General features: G+C 47.0%; 1 protein-coding gene across 18 annotated transcripts in view; it reads left to right on the forward strand.

Moving 5' to 3' along the window:
• Positions 1 to 14,613, forward strand: part of FBRSL1 (fibrosin like 1) — a 492,731-nt gene that overhangs the window by 427,495 nt on the left and 50,623 nt on the right. For all 18 annotated transcript variants that reach the window (XM_050318783.1, XM_050318799.1, XM_050318793.1 and 15 more), the window contains one exon: positions 9,897 to 9,942. In XM_050318783.1, coding sequence (XP_050174740.1) covers positions 9,897 to 9,942 — 46 coding nt within the window. The remainder of the gene's footprint in view (positions 1 to 9,896; positions 9,943 to 14,613) is intronic.

The following is a 14,613-nucleotide window of genomic DNA, read 5'->3' on the forward strand; positions in this document are numbered from 1 at the left end:
TATTGTTTACCTGATGAATATTTGATGTTTCCTTCATGTATAGAGTTGCTGTTATCTGATTGGGGTGATGGGAGATACCATCACTTCTTCCTCTGCTTACCCGTGGGTCTGCTGAACATCACACGTGGGGGTCCAGCCCGGCTCAAATTAATCTGGTGTCTGTTGGCAGGGAAGGGCTGTGAGAGGACCTTCTGCAGCTGTTTGCTTCTCAGAGCCTGGCAGGGACTTCTCCAATAAAAAAGCTGTCGTTCCTTTCCTGGATAATGCGCAGCATCTCCTTGCCCAGTGCTAATTAACCTAATGGATACTGTTAAAACTGGGCATCTGCACGGGTTCGTGGACCAATAATCCAGGTGGTTCGGGAAATAGTTATCTCATTGGATCAAGGGAGGGGGGGGAGGGCAGATGATCATTCATTTTTGTTTGATTCTGTTTCCCGGTGCTGCCTGAAAAGAGCTGGCCTGAAGATGCTCAGTTAGGCTGTGAAAGTGCTCTATTTCTGCAGTTTCCGTGGGCAAAAGGGGAATGGCCCTTCCCCAGGATCGCACCCACACGCGGCGCTCTTGGTGGTAAAGCTGCAGTGAATGACATTTTTATCCAGAGGTTATTTGCTGAATTCTTTACTGGTGTGTTAATAGAAAGCACAGGACAGGAGGTGGCTGCAGTGTTTGTTATGAATGTCTTCGTGTTGGTAACATTTTTATTGAAGCTGTTCGTTCTGGAGCCACGTTGCTGCGTGGGAATCTCAGCTAACATATATGTTACACTTCAAAGGAGGAATCCAGCTGTGTGTCTTGGTCGCAAGGATTAAACTTGAAAACTTAAAATTAGAAGTGAACTCTGACAAATGCAGACAGATGCCCAATTTGGTTTCCTTTAAAGATGTATTAGATTTTAAATCTCTTCAGTGTGGGTCCCTGCGGTCTTTATAATTTATTTTGCGTTGTTCTGACACAAGCACAAAGCTGGAGGGCTGCAGCAGGTACTAGCACTGAAGTACAGGAGAGCAGTGCCTGAACCATAGTCCACTGGCAGGCAAATCCCCTGAATCACTGTGCTCTTACAGAGGCTGAAGTGCTCAGAGGGGGCAGGGCCGGCGCTGCTCCAGCACAGCTCACACCACTGTAATACTCATCTTGTAATAAGAATGTCTCCTACACCTAATTCTGGAGGGATTGAAAAATTCCCAGTAACCCTCTTAGCAAGGCTGCTGAATTACAAAGAGGAGATACTTCTTAGGTGGTGAAGCTCTGCAGGAACTGCTCCTGCCTGCCAATGCTCCCACACCCAGGCACATCCGAACGCTGCGTGTCAGATGCTGCTGGGCCAGAGGACCCATCTAAGAGCTCTCAGCCTCTTGGGATTTGCCTTCACATCCAGTGTGAATGCATCCAGCACGCTGCAACTCGGGGGGAAGCCAGGGATGTGTTTTGTGTCCAAACCAAGTGATTTTCTGCATAAAAGGGGAGCCCACTACAGCATCCATGTCCTCCTGGGTTGCACAGCTGTGCAATGAGTGGACCTGGGAAAGAACGGTGCTTTTGTGCAGCACAGTTATATGTTTAACATAATAAATGTTTATTGTCCTCTGGAGCAAAGGAGCAATAGGCTAAATTATAGCCCGGGGAGGGAAAGCTAGAATCATGAGGTATAGGCTGTTAATTATCTTCCTTTTTTTTTTTTTGAGCTGTCATAATGTACTGGCGTTTGGCTGCAGCTCCCCCCTCCACTGCTCCATTACCTCCAGCACCACTATCTCTAAAATATCTGCTTCCCGTACCACTGCGCCCTCCTCCTCTCTGGCCTCCTGCTCTTTCATTTGTAAGGCATCTCTGGCCTCCTGAGAGATTTGTGACTTCTCTCCCAGCAGCCGCTTACGGTGATAAAGGCCCTCAGACTGCCTCTCTCTGATTAATCAGCCCTCGTGCAGCCTCGATAGGGTGTTAATTTGTAAACTCAGTGGACAGGCAACCGTGATAAGCCTCCACAGCTGCTGTGTGTCTGCCGGGGGGGATGGGCAGATAAGGCTTCAGCCCTGGGATGCAGCCAAGAAGTATTTTGGAGCAGTGAATTAGAAACAACAACAACAAAAGAGCCTTCTGCAGAGGCACTCCTTTGAGGTTGCTGCGGGTACGACAGCAGGTTTCAGTGGCAGTGGACAAGAGCTGCCTTCCTGATAAGCTCCCTGACCCCCCAGGCCCAGGAAAGGGCCATGTGAGGATGGCATCTGTAACTGGGGAATTCTGTCAGAGGGATGTCCGTGTGCCACGTGTCATGGTCCGGGCTAGGAGGACGATGCAGTCCTCTCTGTGTCTCACGTATTTATTGCAGTTCACCTGATGCTTTTCAGAGAATTTGGTGCTGTCTGGCATGATGTGTCACCTACAAGAGAGGGGTGGACACTAAGGGTGTCCAGAACAGCATCAAATGATTTGGGAGTGTCCTCACATGTTTGCTCTGTGATATGGTTCACATGAAGTTCCATCCAGGGTCCACTACATATCCAGTGTATGGATTGAAAACAAGAAGACAGCATTTCCCCTAAAGAGGAGACCATTCCCAGTGCTCTGAGAAATAGCAGAGCTTGGGGGTAAGCTCTGGAATACCCAGGCAGATTGGAGCAGGCTGCAGTGATGGCAGGCATGTATTCTGTTTGTCTGCTCAAGGTGGTTATGTCGAATGTTTCTGGTGTCCTCATGCAGTTTTCCTTTTTTGTTGAATTGATTGTGTTTTCTTCAGAAATTGAAAGGTGGAGATATTTCACTGGGTTTGTATCAGCACTTTGGTTTAGCTGAATCCTAATGATTCTGCCATTGTTGGCCTCCCTAATTGTTCTAATATTATCTGACAACATGCAACAGACCATGGAAGCGGTCCCTTCCCTGTCTGCCAATGCAGGTTGTTATTCAGTTATTTTTGAACTGCAGCAATCCTCAGACAGACAGTGACCTTTTTATGAAATCAAATGTCTTGCGAAACCCCCTTGGTCTCTGAACTGTGATTTATAGCCATTTGTGTTGGAGAAAGCTGCAGGTGGGATTTGGGTGACACGTAATTGGTTAAAAGATAAAATAAAATGAAGGTTGCCCTGCTGGTACAGTGATGGCAGGAGCTACAGGAATGAATTGCTTGGCAGTGCAGAGCCTGGCCCTCCTCCTCCCGCCCTCCTCTGTCGCTTGCCAAGTCCTGTCTGGCAGGCCATTACAATGATAAATGCAGGTAGCTGGCAAAGACCACAGCTGAGAGTTTGTTCTAGCATGCCAAGCCCTGCTTGGCATTCCCAGTTGGTGCCAGCATTTGCACTCTTACTCAGTTTGACGGAAACCAGGACACGAGGTGTGAATTTATGTCCGCATCCTTCCAGGAGAGAGTTGGGATAATGAAATGCCAAGGCAGCCCTGGGAGCAGCAGAGTAATTTGGTAGGTACCAAACAACAGTCTGCCACCTGTCATTCCCAGCACAGTCCCTGCTCTCTCCCATCACTCTTCCTGCAGTGCAGCCTTTGAATTATAAGAAGTTTTAGGTAGCTCTGCAAAGAGCACTCGCCATTCTGTTTGATTTAGTGCAAATAAAAAGCCATACCCCAGCCAAATGGATAGGCTGGCTGGATGGTCTCAGGCTGTAATGACAGTGATACTGTGGTGGTATGTTCCCAACCTTCCCTACTCGTAGGCAGGTTTTCCCTTACATTTGTAGCAAAAGCTAAAGCAGTAATCAGATCCGTGCTTGCCTAAGCCCAGTGTCTGGGCAATAGGGAAGAATTTTGAATGTGGAAGTGCAGGCTGAAAAGCCTCTTTGGGAGGGGGGTCAGCTCTCGGGGAAAGGCATGGGGGCTCTGGTGTTCGAGATGTTTAAAAACAGGCCACACAAAGCCTTCCTCTGAGTGTATCGGGCAGAATTGTGTTTCCCTGACCGGGTGTGTATCAGTTGGCCTTAACATCACTGCCTCCAACCTGCAGTGAGAGGTGCAGCCTGATCCAGTGGCACAGGACTGTCCTCTGAATGCCATTCATAGACCACAACATCTAGGAGGATACCAACATGTAGTAAAGGGAAATCAGTGCTGATTAGAGTGAAAAATAGCCAGGAGTGTAAAATCAAGGTACATTTGGTAGCTGTTGGGAGCTGATGTTTGAAGGAGGAAGATACTTAGATAAGGACCAGGTGCTCCTTAATTTAAATTAGGACATGCAGGCACACTAGTGTTAACCAAGTATTTTGGCTGATTTTAACGAGGGACAGCTGGAAATGTTCTTTTCTGGTCAGTGTCTCTGGAAACAGCTGGGGGACTTTCTGCAGTTGTGTTACCAGCCTTGGTGAGGTCCAGAAACTCTCCAGTTTCCTCTCTTCTCCTCCTTTACTAAATTTTTTTCAGTGCATGTATTTATTTATTTATTGGAGCTGAGCTGGGAAGGAGAGGGAGTTTGATCTTTTCCTTTGGGAGACAGCAAGTGCTCCAAGGAAGATGAATCGTAAAGCATCGCTAATGGAGAGGGTAAGAAGGGGAGAGCTCTGGGCTGTAGCTGTTCTCTGGGGGCTGGAGGGATGGTTTGAGGAGAGAGGGAAGAGGGGTTAGCAGGCCTGTGCCCCGAGGCTCTGATGGCAGGCGAGCCGTGGGGCAGAGTCCCGTGGGTGTCGAGCTGTCGGCCACCCTTTGTCACGGGAAGAGGCGTCCGTGCAATGAGCAGCAGAGCACGGCAGGGTGTGCCTAGATGGGCTGTTGCTGCTTAATTTAAACTAGTCTGTTCAATCCCACAACACTTGTAAAACAACGAGGGACATGCTCAGGATTCAAAACAGTGTTAATTTAACCTTATCGCTGTCTTTGCCGAAAGGGAAGGTCCAAACCAAAACACTGGACTTGTGGAGAGACAGGAGCTTGGCTCCTCATTGCCCTGCCCTGAGTCAGCCTGCACAGCATTTCCTTTGGTGCCCTCCACTCCTCATCCACTTCGCCTCATGTTCTGTTTGCCATCGTGTAAAGTCAGTGTAATTCAGTGGTGAACTGGACCAGTGATCTCTGCTTCTGGGCTCTCTATGGTCTAATTTAATCCTGTGTTCCCAGCCCTGGGCTGGCTTCTCAAAGGGGCTGTGGCATGTGTCATGCTTATATAAACTGCTGAGGTAAATAAGTGTTCTTGGAAGAAAAAGTGACAAGAGAGAAGTGCATGGTGACAGGCCCTTCCAGGACCAGAGCAGTACTGAATTGTGTGCTAAACAAATGTGAGTGGGAACCCAAACAAGTGTGTTTCTGTGTAGAAATACAGTCCAAGAAACTTTTTGTTTCTAATGGCCCTTCTGTAGAGTAAATTCTCATGAAAGGTATGGAAGACCCATCACTACTTCCCAGATATGGCCTTGAAGGATAATTGAATTAGAAGTATCTGTGGCATTTAAGGCACTGCCATTTCAATGAGTCGTTGCCTCTTCAGGGTGGTTTTGCTGCGTGTTTCACTGTGATGTGTTATGGTGTAACTAAAGGTACAACTGGTTTTTAGGATTGTTGCTAGAAAGATGGAGATCCATTCTTGATTAGAGAATATTATTTGTTATTAGTCCTTATTTGCACTGGAGATCAACAGCCAGAAGTTTGTAAGTGAACTCAACTATCAGCTGTAACCAGATTTTTCAGAACAACCTGGTCACTCTTTAAATACCTAAATGGATTTTTGAGAATCCTTTGTAACCAGTAGCTCCATTCAGATTGGTGCCCCGAAGGCAGCTGCTGAGTAGCTGAGCCCTCTTGAAAGCCCAGTCTATAAATTCTGTGTGGAGATAATCACAGTGTGGATTTGTAGAAGTCCTGTTCCCCTTTGCTTAATCCCTTACACAGCTGGGCTGGGCTGTGTCCCAGCCAGCCATGTACCACAAAGCTGGATTTTCCTAGAAGGTTCCCAAAAAGGTAGTTCATTTACTGCTTATTCCAGCTTATTTTCCTGTGACGATGCATGAAATGACCGACTTGCAGGTCTAACTTTTCTTTTGTCTTCTTAATTGAGCTGTGATTTCCCTCCAAAAATAGTGCAGGTTTTGGAAAGACTATAGATTCCCATGAAACATCCCTTCACAATGCAAGCAGTGTTACCCATGGGTTCCTTCTATATTCTGAAATGTCTTGAGTACTTTCTTGGTCTTAAGGGGGATTTTTAGTGTGGTTTTTTTGTGTGCATGTGTGTGATTTCTAGGTTCCTCCTGCGCCTTTCCATATGTATCAATTTCCATTTCCTACAGAAGAATCACAACCCAAACAATACCTCCCTGTTTTAGTTATTGTTCTCATATTACTGGAGGAAGGGCCTGGTATGAATGACTTGCAGAGTCAAATGGAAACAAGTAAAGCAGTCCTGAAGTGCTGAAATTCTCTGCTGGACAAGCAATCAAGTGGCATCGGAGTGGTCAGTAAAAGCAGGGGAAACAGATCAAAGGGAAGGATGAAAATTGATCCAGAATTGGTGTGTGCTTTCTGCTGAAAGTTTCTGTAAGCATATCCAGCACGTCTAGTTCGAAAACCTCCCAGAGAAGGGTTTTCTTGTGAGCTAAGTTCAGTAACTGTGCAAACAGTCTCTCTTGAGGCTGGCTCTTGTCTGTCTAGAAGATAGGCAGCCATTCAGAAATAAAATTTAAACTGTATTTTACTGTCTCCTCTGCCTTCTGCCTACCACACTGGACTCATTTGGAAGCAGTGTTTGGCTTTTGCCCTGTACATGACATTCACACCAGCTCCCAAACACCACTTCTCTTGCTCCTTGTGAACCAGAACTGCAACCTTATTAGCAATTTCCCCCTGTCTTGCTGTCAGGCTCCCGAAGTATCCAGCTTGGATCTGGTATTCAGTGCTCAAGGAGACAGCGTGAGGGTCCACAGAGCCTCTGTTGTTGGTGATAAGGAATGGGTTTATTCCCTGTTAGCCATTTTATTGGCTACAGAGAAAAGAGGGGAAAAAAGTAATTACTGCGAGCCCTGACATAGTTTATGATGCTGTCTCTGTCAGATGATGCTGTTCTGTTGTATATAATCGTTAAATTATTAATCTGGAAGAGCTCTTACACCTTTCAGCTGCCTTGGGTTAGTGGGAACCAGGAAGGATGAGGCATGGACTTCATTATGCCTCACTGCTCACCTTCAGAGCAGAGGGTGTGCTGCATCCTTTGTGGTTACCACCTCACATTTTGAGGGAAAAGCTGCCTTTGCTGAGCTTTTAGTGCTGAAAATTGAATTGGGCGGTCCTCAAGGTGGTCCTTCAGATGGAGACAGGCAGGAAGCAATGAGAGGGGGAAAAAAGGAAATTTCTAGCTTCGTTTTGCAATCGAGGAATGTGTGATTTCCTGGGATGGCTTGAACTTATACATAAAAGACTCCAAATGCCTGGTTTTGTTCACAAAGGAAAAATTCCACTTTTTTGGTGGTGTTTTTTTTTTTTTTTTAAATCCCCTCTTAAATGTATGGAAATTACTTGCTTGGAACAGCAGAAAATTTGGGAAGGGACTTGTTTTAGCAGATGTGTTGGTTTGCTGGATTTTTTCACTCATTAGTGGGCTCCCTCAGACACATAGGTTTTATTGTATGCTTCCTTTAAAGGGTGACTGATAGGGTTGAATGCTGTATTCAGGCTCTTCCTCTCCCAGCTTCCCTCCTGCCTTTACAGCAGCTTGCAGAATATCCTACAGCACAGGCATTCACTGTTTCAGAACGGTGCTCATGCCAAAAACTGCTCAGATCTGGAGCTGGAAATCACCAGAAGTGAGAGCAAAAGTTGCTGTAAACTCTAGGTGTGAAGGTTTGTGTCTGTGAACCGAAGCTGTGATGCTGAAAAGGCTGCTCTGTAAATGTTGACTCTGGTTGTGGAAGGCGGTGGCACGTGCTGATAGCAGAAGGCTGAGCAATAATCCGGGTGCTTTACTTTCTCTTAAAAGTGAGTTTTCTGGCCCGACTTCCTTGAACATTGTTTTTTATAGTCTGGACCTGTAGCACTGAGCTCTTTAGCTCACAGTTCAGCAGTGCCAGTCTGTACTTAGCCCTCGGTACCGAGGTTTCACTGCCTGTAAAATGGGGGAATCTTATTTATCCACCTGCCACGTGTCCCAGTGCTTAGGGAGTGCTGTGAGAGCAGGCCCTGGCTTGGTGTGAGCTGTGTTAGCATGGGTGAGTTCCCAGGGCCTGCAGATGTGCTCTGCATCCTGCTGACTGGGTGTTGATTGTAAGTGTAAAAATCTCCTAACAATGGGTTGTAAATTCAGAGCTGGCTGTCAAACGTTTTATGCACCACTGTTGTTGCTGCTGTGTGACACTGTTAGACTTTCTTTGCAAACCAGCCTAGGCAAAACCTTGTTTAATCCTGGTTCTTCCTCTTTTTAATCCATGCAGTGAAGGGATCGTGCAGGTAACTGATTTTCCCTAAGATTTTAGGATCCTTTTGCTGAGCTGTGTAATGATCATACATGCCACAGCTACACGTGCAGCTTTGTTGTGGACATAATTCAGAATTTCTTTCTTATGTGTCTCAACCTCAACCTATTTTTCATGTTGTTTTCCCTCTCTTTTTTATACATTTGCATTAAGTAAGACATTCAGTGCTTGCAGTGCCACTTTTCTTGGAAATAACATTAAAAGATCACTCTTGCTTCTTACTATATCTCATGCAGATCTTCTTGCATTTTACTATTTGTTTTTTTCCTTCTGAGTCGTCATTTAAAATATATAGCAATGTAATACAATTCATAGTGCTCTTTATCATGCAAATCTCCCAAGGCACCTTAGAATAAAATCAATAAAATCAAAAATAAAATCAACTTAGTTCAGCCATGTGTTGAATTAATTCATTGTTTTTAAAGCAGAGTCAGGGGGAAAAGGCGTTTTTCACTTCCAGTATCTTTTGCTCTCAGCTTCGTACTTCACCCCATTTGGTTCATGCAGCAGTCAGTGCCAACACGTTGACAATACCTTCAGCTATCTTGTAGATGGTAGGAATGTAGTAGTGTTGATCGTGCTCCTGCTCCCACACCAGCTTTGACTCTGGAGAGGCTACTTGCTATTTTATCTGATAGCGAGGAGGAAAAGCTTATGCTGAAATAGGTTGACTGTCTGATATCCGTTGGGGGGGAAAGGAAGCCATCAAATTAACTCAGAAAAGCTTTATTTAAGATGAACGGACTTTTTTCCCCTCTCTGTCGTTATCATCTTGTCTGTAACCCAGTGACCCTGATTATCATGAAGCTGTTTACAGGGTTTAGGTTAATTGGATTTCTTTAACTATTTCCCAGAGCTGTGAGGAGCACAAATCCACTGCTGTGGAGTTCAGAGCATAGTGCAACCCAGTCTGCAAGGATACGGGCTTCTTCCGACAGGAAGACGTTTTATTTCCTACTCAACTAAGTGCATAGCAGCATGTACCAATCATTTGGCATAATATTAAATAACACCCTCCTTCATACGGATGTGTTCAGTTGCAACTCGTGTTTCCAATACACAAATTACATTTTGCATGTTCAGCAAGAAACGAGCTTATTTTCAACGAGAGAGCCTTTGAAATGTGTTTTGATTTTTTTTTTGGTTTTTTTTTTTTCCTTCAGCTTGATAGCAGTTTCACTGGTTTTGTTTTTATATGAGGAATCATGGATAAAATTAGCTGTGCATTGCATGGTTGCCTAAATAAACGAGACAGGAGGATATAGCTGGGTGAGATCAGGACAGTACTCGTGTATACGCTTTGCTCTCATCTCCTCAGGATGCATGCTTGTTCTTTAATGGCACAACATTGCACCCTCCAGGTGCAATGTGCAACTGCAGGTCTACAGATAATCGACTTGTTTTATGAGCTGTGTTTTTTTTTTTGTGAGCAAGCCTTCCGAATTTCTCCTTCAGTATTATTCACCCTCTTTTTCTCTTCCTTTTTCAGGCTTCTGTAGGCTCTGAGAAGCTGTTCTCTCCTGCAGCAAATAAAGGTAAGTGATCTGGAGATATGCTTTCCTTATCTTGCAGCAAGAGATTTGGGTTGTGAAATCTGTATTGTGCGAATAGCAAGACATCGGTTTTGCCAGAGCCTGTAGTTTGGCCACACACGTTGCCATAAAGATCAGCTTTGCAGGCTTGTGATGATTAAGTTGAAATTTAGAGCCGCATTGTCTCGGTGTGGGGCGGGACTTCTTCCCTTCCAGTAAGATTCGTAATAAATGTCTTGGAGGGAGGGTTTTATTGACAAAGGAGAAGTCAATCCTTACTGGCTTAAAGCACAGGGGATATGCTTTTCTCTCTGACACAATCAAACCCTCGTTTCTTTTAATCAAATCAGTATTTTGGTGCTGCCTGCATCGCTCTGCGAGGGCTCGCCCATCCCTCTCCCACCCGGAGCGTTCCCGTCTGGGTTCCCCCAGCGGGGAAGGTGATCAGAACGTTGCAGGGTTTCTGCTCAGAGCTCCCACTATTCCTGTTAATGAGAGTTACCTGTGATAGGCACTGGGTGTTGCTAAGAGACTGCGCCGTTCCACGTTCCCCCTGGGAGGCACGGTGACACATCTGTAAATACGCCAAGCCCTCCTTTGGGGGCTCGGCACAGCCGTAAAGCAGGGCTGCTCTAGTTTCACGTGTTCCCTGGGATAATAACACTGAGATGGATATTGGGCAAAAACACTGAAGAAACAGCCTTGGAGAGGGCAAACTGTTGGTACATGATGGAAAGCCTCGGGCTGGGAATGGTTCCACGTCAGCGTGCGAGGAGGTCTGTGCGGCTCAGAATGGATTGTCAGGGCATGTGGCTGTTTGCAGCATTGAGCTGCACAGTGAAATGGGTTCAGAGCAGTGATGAATGTTAGGGGCATGCAAATACCCCAAAGAGGGGAGATGAGGCCCATCCATAAGAAGTGATGAAATAAACCTTCTTGCCTTGTTTCGGTGGGGCCAAGAAAGGAACGATTTGCAGTTGTGTAGGAGTAGGTGCTGGACATGGAAAGGCATTTTGGTGGTTGTGTGCTCCATCACCTGGATCCAGGCCCAGTTTATAGCTGGGCTCTTCAGCAGCAGTAACTATTAGGAATTCTCTTTCTTTCCAAGCTTTGCAGATTTTCAATGCCAAATGTGGAAACCGATGACAAGCCTATTATGTTATTACATTTGCAGATATTTTTACAAAAGTATGCAGCTTTATCTGGGGGAAAGAGGGAAGTTTAAACAAATGGTGGGGAAGAGCATTTCTCTCCTCTCACTTGGCTCGCTGATAAGGCAAACCAGATTGCCCATACGGCACTACCTCGGCAAAACAAAAATCTTGCCATCCTGCATAATGCCTGGCACAGAGATCTGCTGGAGAGGCTTATGTTGAAGCGTTAGCAGCTTTGTTGGCTCCTCCTTGTGCTGAAGCCCAAGATCCCCCACCCCTTCATATCGTGGAGCAGCTCAGCAACATGAGTTTTCAAAATACCTCCCTATCAGGAAGTTAAATGTGCGAATGCTTGTGAATGTGCTGTCTTGAAGTTTGTGTTCGGTGCTGTTTATATCCCTGCAGCTTCAGCCTGTTCCTGTTTGGTGTAATGTGGGTGTAGACATTGCCAGCTTTGGGTTCAAATAATGGCTTTTGTCTCAGACTCCTCTTTTACCCTGGTCCTCTACCGGTGTACCTCAGGATCAGGATGGGTTGCCATCATGGGCAGGCTCTCCTGGGGGCTGCCTCAGCTTTTGGCACTTGCCTTGGGAGGTGAGAGAAATTTGCCTCAGCAAGATTTTTTGCAGAAACCCAAACAGTGCTAAATTTTACCCCTCGCCCTGTTATCGCTCCCGCAAGGCAAGAGCCAGATTTGTCTCTCGCACATGCAAATGAGCAGGACAGGGCTGGGTGCTGCCATATGGCCGCGAGAAAGTGACTTTCAAAGCGCTGCACTTGAATTCCTTTTGTGAGATAAGAGCGTTGATTTAAGGCCGTGTTCTCCGGGGCCAGAGCCGTGGTGGCTGTGTGGGGAGGGGATTAGCCCAACACGGTTTCCCGATGGGCACATGCGTGGCGTGGCACGTGCTCGTCCTCTCCCGTGGGCATTTGCATTGTGCCCTTCTTTTGCAAACACTTGTGGCCTTTTTGGAGAGATATTAGCCAGCAAATGTGCAGCGTCCATGCCACAGCCTTTATTGGAGGTAACCAGGCTTTTAAAACACATGAAGTGGATTCATTGTCGGTGCAACTGCCCCTGTTCCCAATTCATTGTCTGGTGCAACTCCCCCTGTTCCCACAAACTTCCCCTGGGGATGCGTTTGGCCCGGCGTATTTGTTTTATGCCGTCCCAGTTTATCAGCAGCTTAGCAATGCAATTAAGTATTAAGATAGACGGGTTTCACTTATTTGAGGCTGGAACAGCTGTAAAATGTCACCTTTGACCGTATTTGAGAGCAGCACAAAGGGCCGGAGGAGCAGCCTCTTTTGTCTGGGGCTCTCTGGGTAGGGTTTGCCTTTGCCCCCTCCCTGCCGGGGCTGCGGCGGTGGCCGTGCTCCTCCTCCTGACACCAGTTCATCTGCAACAACAGATGCACGGCGTGGACGTCCACTTGGGGACCAGTCACCATTATGCTGCAGGGAGAGGTGTCCTGACCCGGGGCGACCTCAGCAGTCACAGCTGTGAAATGGGCTGAATGGGGGCACTTTGAGCTTCCAGGAGAAGAGGAGATTAAATCCTCTGTGTAAGGAAATAATAATTAAAAGTAAGAGGAGGGAAGCCCTGATCTGCTCTGCTGACAGTCTTTGTTTTCTGACTCAGTAAAGCGTTTGTTTGGCCAACTTGTCGCTGCAGCGCGGAGTTACAAGGGCATTTGCTGCCGAGGGCCGGGTGTTACATCCTCCTGGAGAATAAATCAATAAGCAAATAATAAAGGTCTGTTTGCTCTCTCATGCAGCTCCTTTCTCACAGGAATCTCCCAGCCATTGCTTGCTTTTTCTGAAGGGCAAGTGCCAGGAAGGGCAGGGGAGGCGTAGGCGAAAGCCAGATCTGTCCCTCTGTGTCTCCAGGTGGGAGGATGAGGCAGAGGGATGACAGTGATGGATAGGAGGGCAGATGTGTTGTGGGGCTGAGGAGGTGAGAGGGATGGTCACCCCCGAGTCACTGCAGGGACCTCCTCCTGCCTGCTGTGATCATATTTTGAAGTGTGTGGTATAGGATAGTTTGTATTTTAAAGACTTGAGTGTTGGGTCCTCACTGCTGGCTCCCTCTGTCACTGGGCTTCTCTGATAGGTCTGGCTGGAGGTGAGTGAGCTTTCTCCCACCACTCTTTGCTCCAGACCTGCTGTATGCCAGGGAAAGCTGGAGAGGTGGTGCTTTTTCTACCACAACAACCTTGCAGCTGCAGCCCAGGTGACCTGCTCAGTCCCCAGCATTTGAATCCAGGGCCACTGGCAGGATGGAGGGTGGAGGGTGAAATGGGCCTCTTAAAGTAGCTGTTTCCCAAATGGCTTGGTAGGTCAAGGGCCACTGAGGAGGAAAATCTCCATGGCAGAGTTAAGTGGAGCCTGGGCAGCAGCCAAGTTGTCTTCATTCCTAGCCCTGGGCTGGCTGTGGGTGGGGAGGTGCCTGTGAGATGAAAGGGGTGTCCAGGAGCCCCCAGTGCAAGAGATGCCAGTGGAGGAGCCAGACCTGGCCAGCCAGGGGGCCTGGGCAGCAGTGGGAGGACAAGGGCTTTGAGGTTTGTTGAAGACAAGTATGTTGCTCCTGTCTTTGGGTTAGAATCAAGCTGGGCACGGAGGGAGCAGTGTAATCCATCTGCCTGGTGGCACAGGGTGTCTGGCCAGGACCCAGCCCTGCCCTGGCTCTTGGGGGCTCGCTGAGCCCCATGCCTTGATCCCCCCTCCTGCAAAATGAAGACTAATGCTTGTCAGCCAAGTGCGCTCAGAGACTTAATTAATGAATGTTTGTCAAGCGATTTATCAAGAGATCCTTTTAATGAGAGATTCCATAAACAGTGCAGGGCTTCATTTTCATGGCAATAATAAATGACAGTGAAAGTAAGTCTTATCCTTCCCCCGCATATGCACCCCCCAGGAAAAAAGATTGCTTACCCTCTGCTCTCACTTCTCCCTGGGTTTCTAGGCAAAGGGCTTTGAAGTGCTATCTTTCATCATGAACTGTACACATCCTCAAAGCTCTAAAGCTCACAGCCTGTGTCTTATCCCTCTGACAAGAGGGAGGCAAGCTTTCTCGGCATGCAGGTCGTAATTGTCAGCCATGGGATGTGCTGCAGCCACCCGCCCCAGCGGGCTAATGCAGCTTTTGCTTCTTTGAAGTTCCCTCCCTTTATTTTCTGTCCTCTTGACCACAAAACTGTGCCTTGGGCCAGCAAGAGAGATTTCTTGTTCAGAGACGACACTGAGCTCTGACAAGCACATCTGAACCAGAGAAGAACCCTTGTTCCTCTGAGATCACTGCTCCATAATGTTGTTGCCTTAAGGGGACTGTCTCTCCTTTTTCTCTCTGCTTCTTCTCTTCCTTTTTCTTTTCCTTTTTTTTTTTTTTTTTTAATTCAGCACTAAACTGTCACACTAAATCATTTTAAAAGCTGGAACTACAAAACCTCCAGTGTAGGACATGCTGTTAAAAACTGATGGTTATTACTGTGAGATGGGGTGAGAGGGGAAAGGAGGGGCA

Source organism: Myiozetetes cayanensis, unplaced genomic scaffold (assembly GCF_022539395.1).
Source record: "Myiozetetes cayanensis isolate MyiCay16 unplaced genomic scaffold, myiCay2020 scf21, whole genome shotgun sequence".
Lineage (NCBI taxonomy): Eukaryota > Metazoa > Chordata > Aves > Passeriformes > Tyrannidae > Myiozetetes > Myiozetetes cayanensis.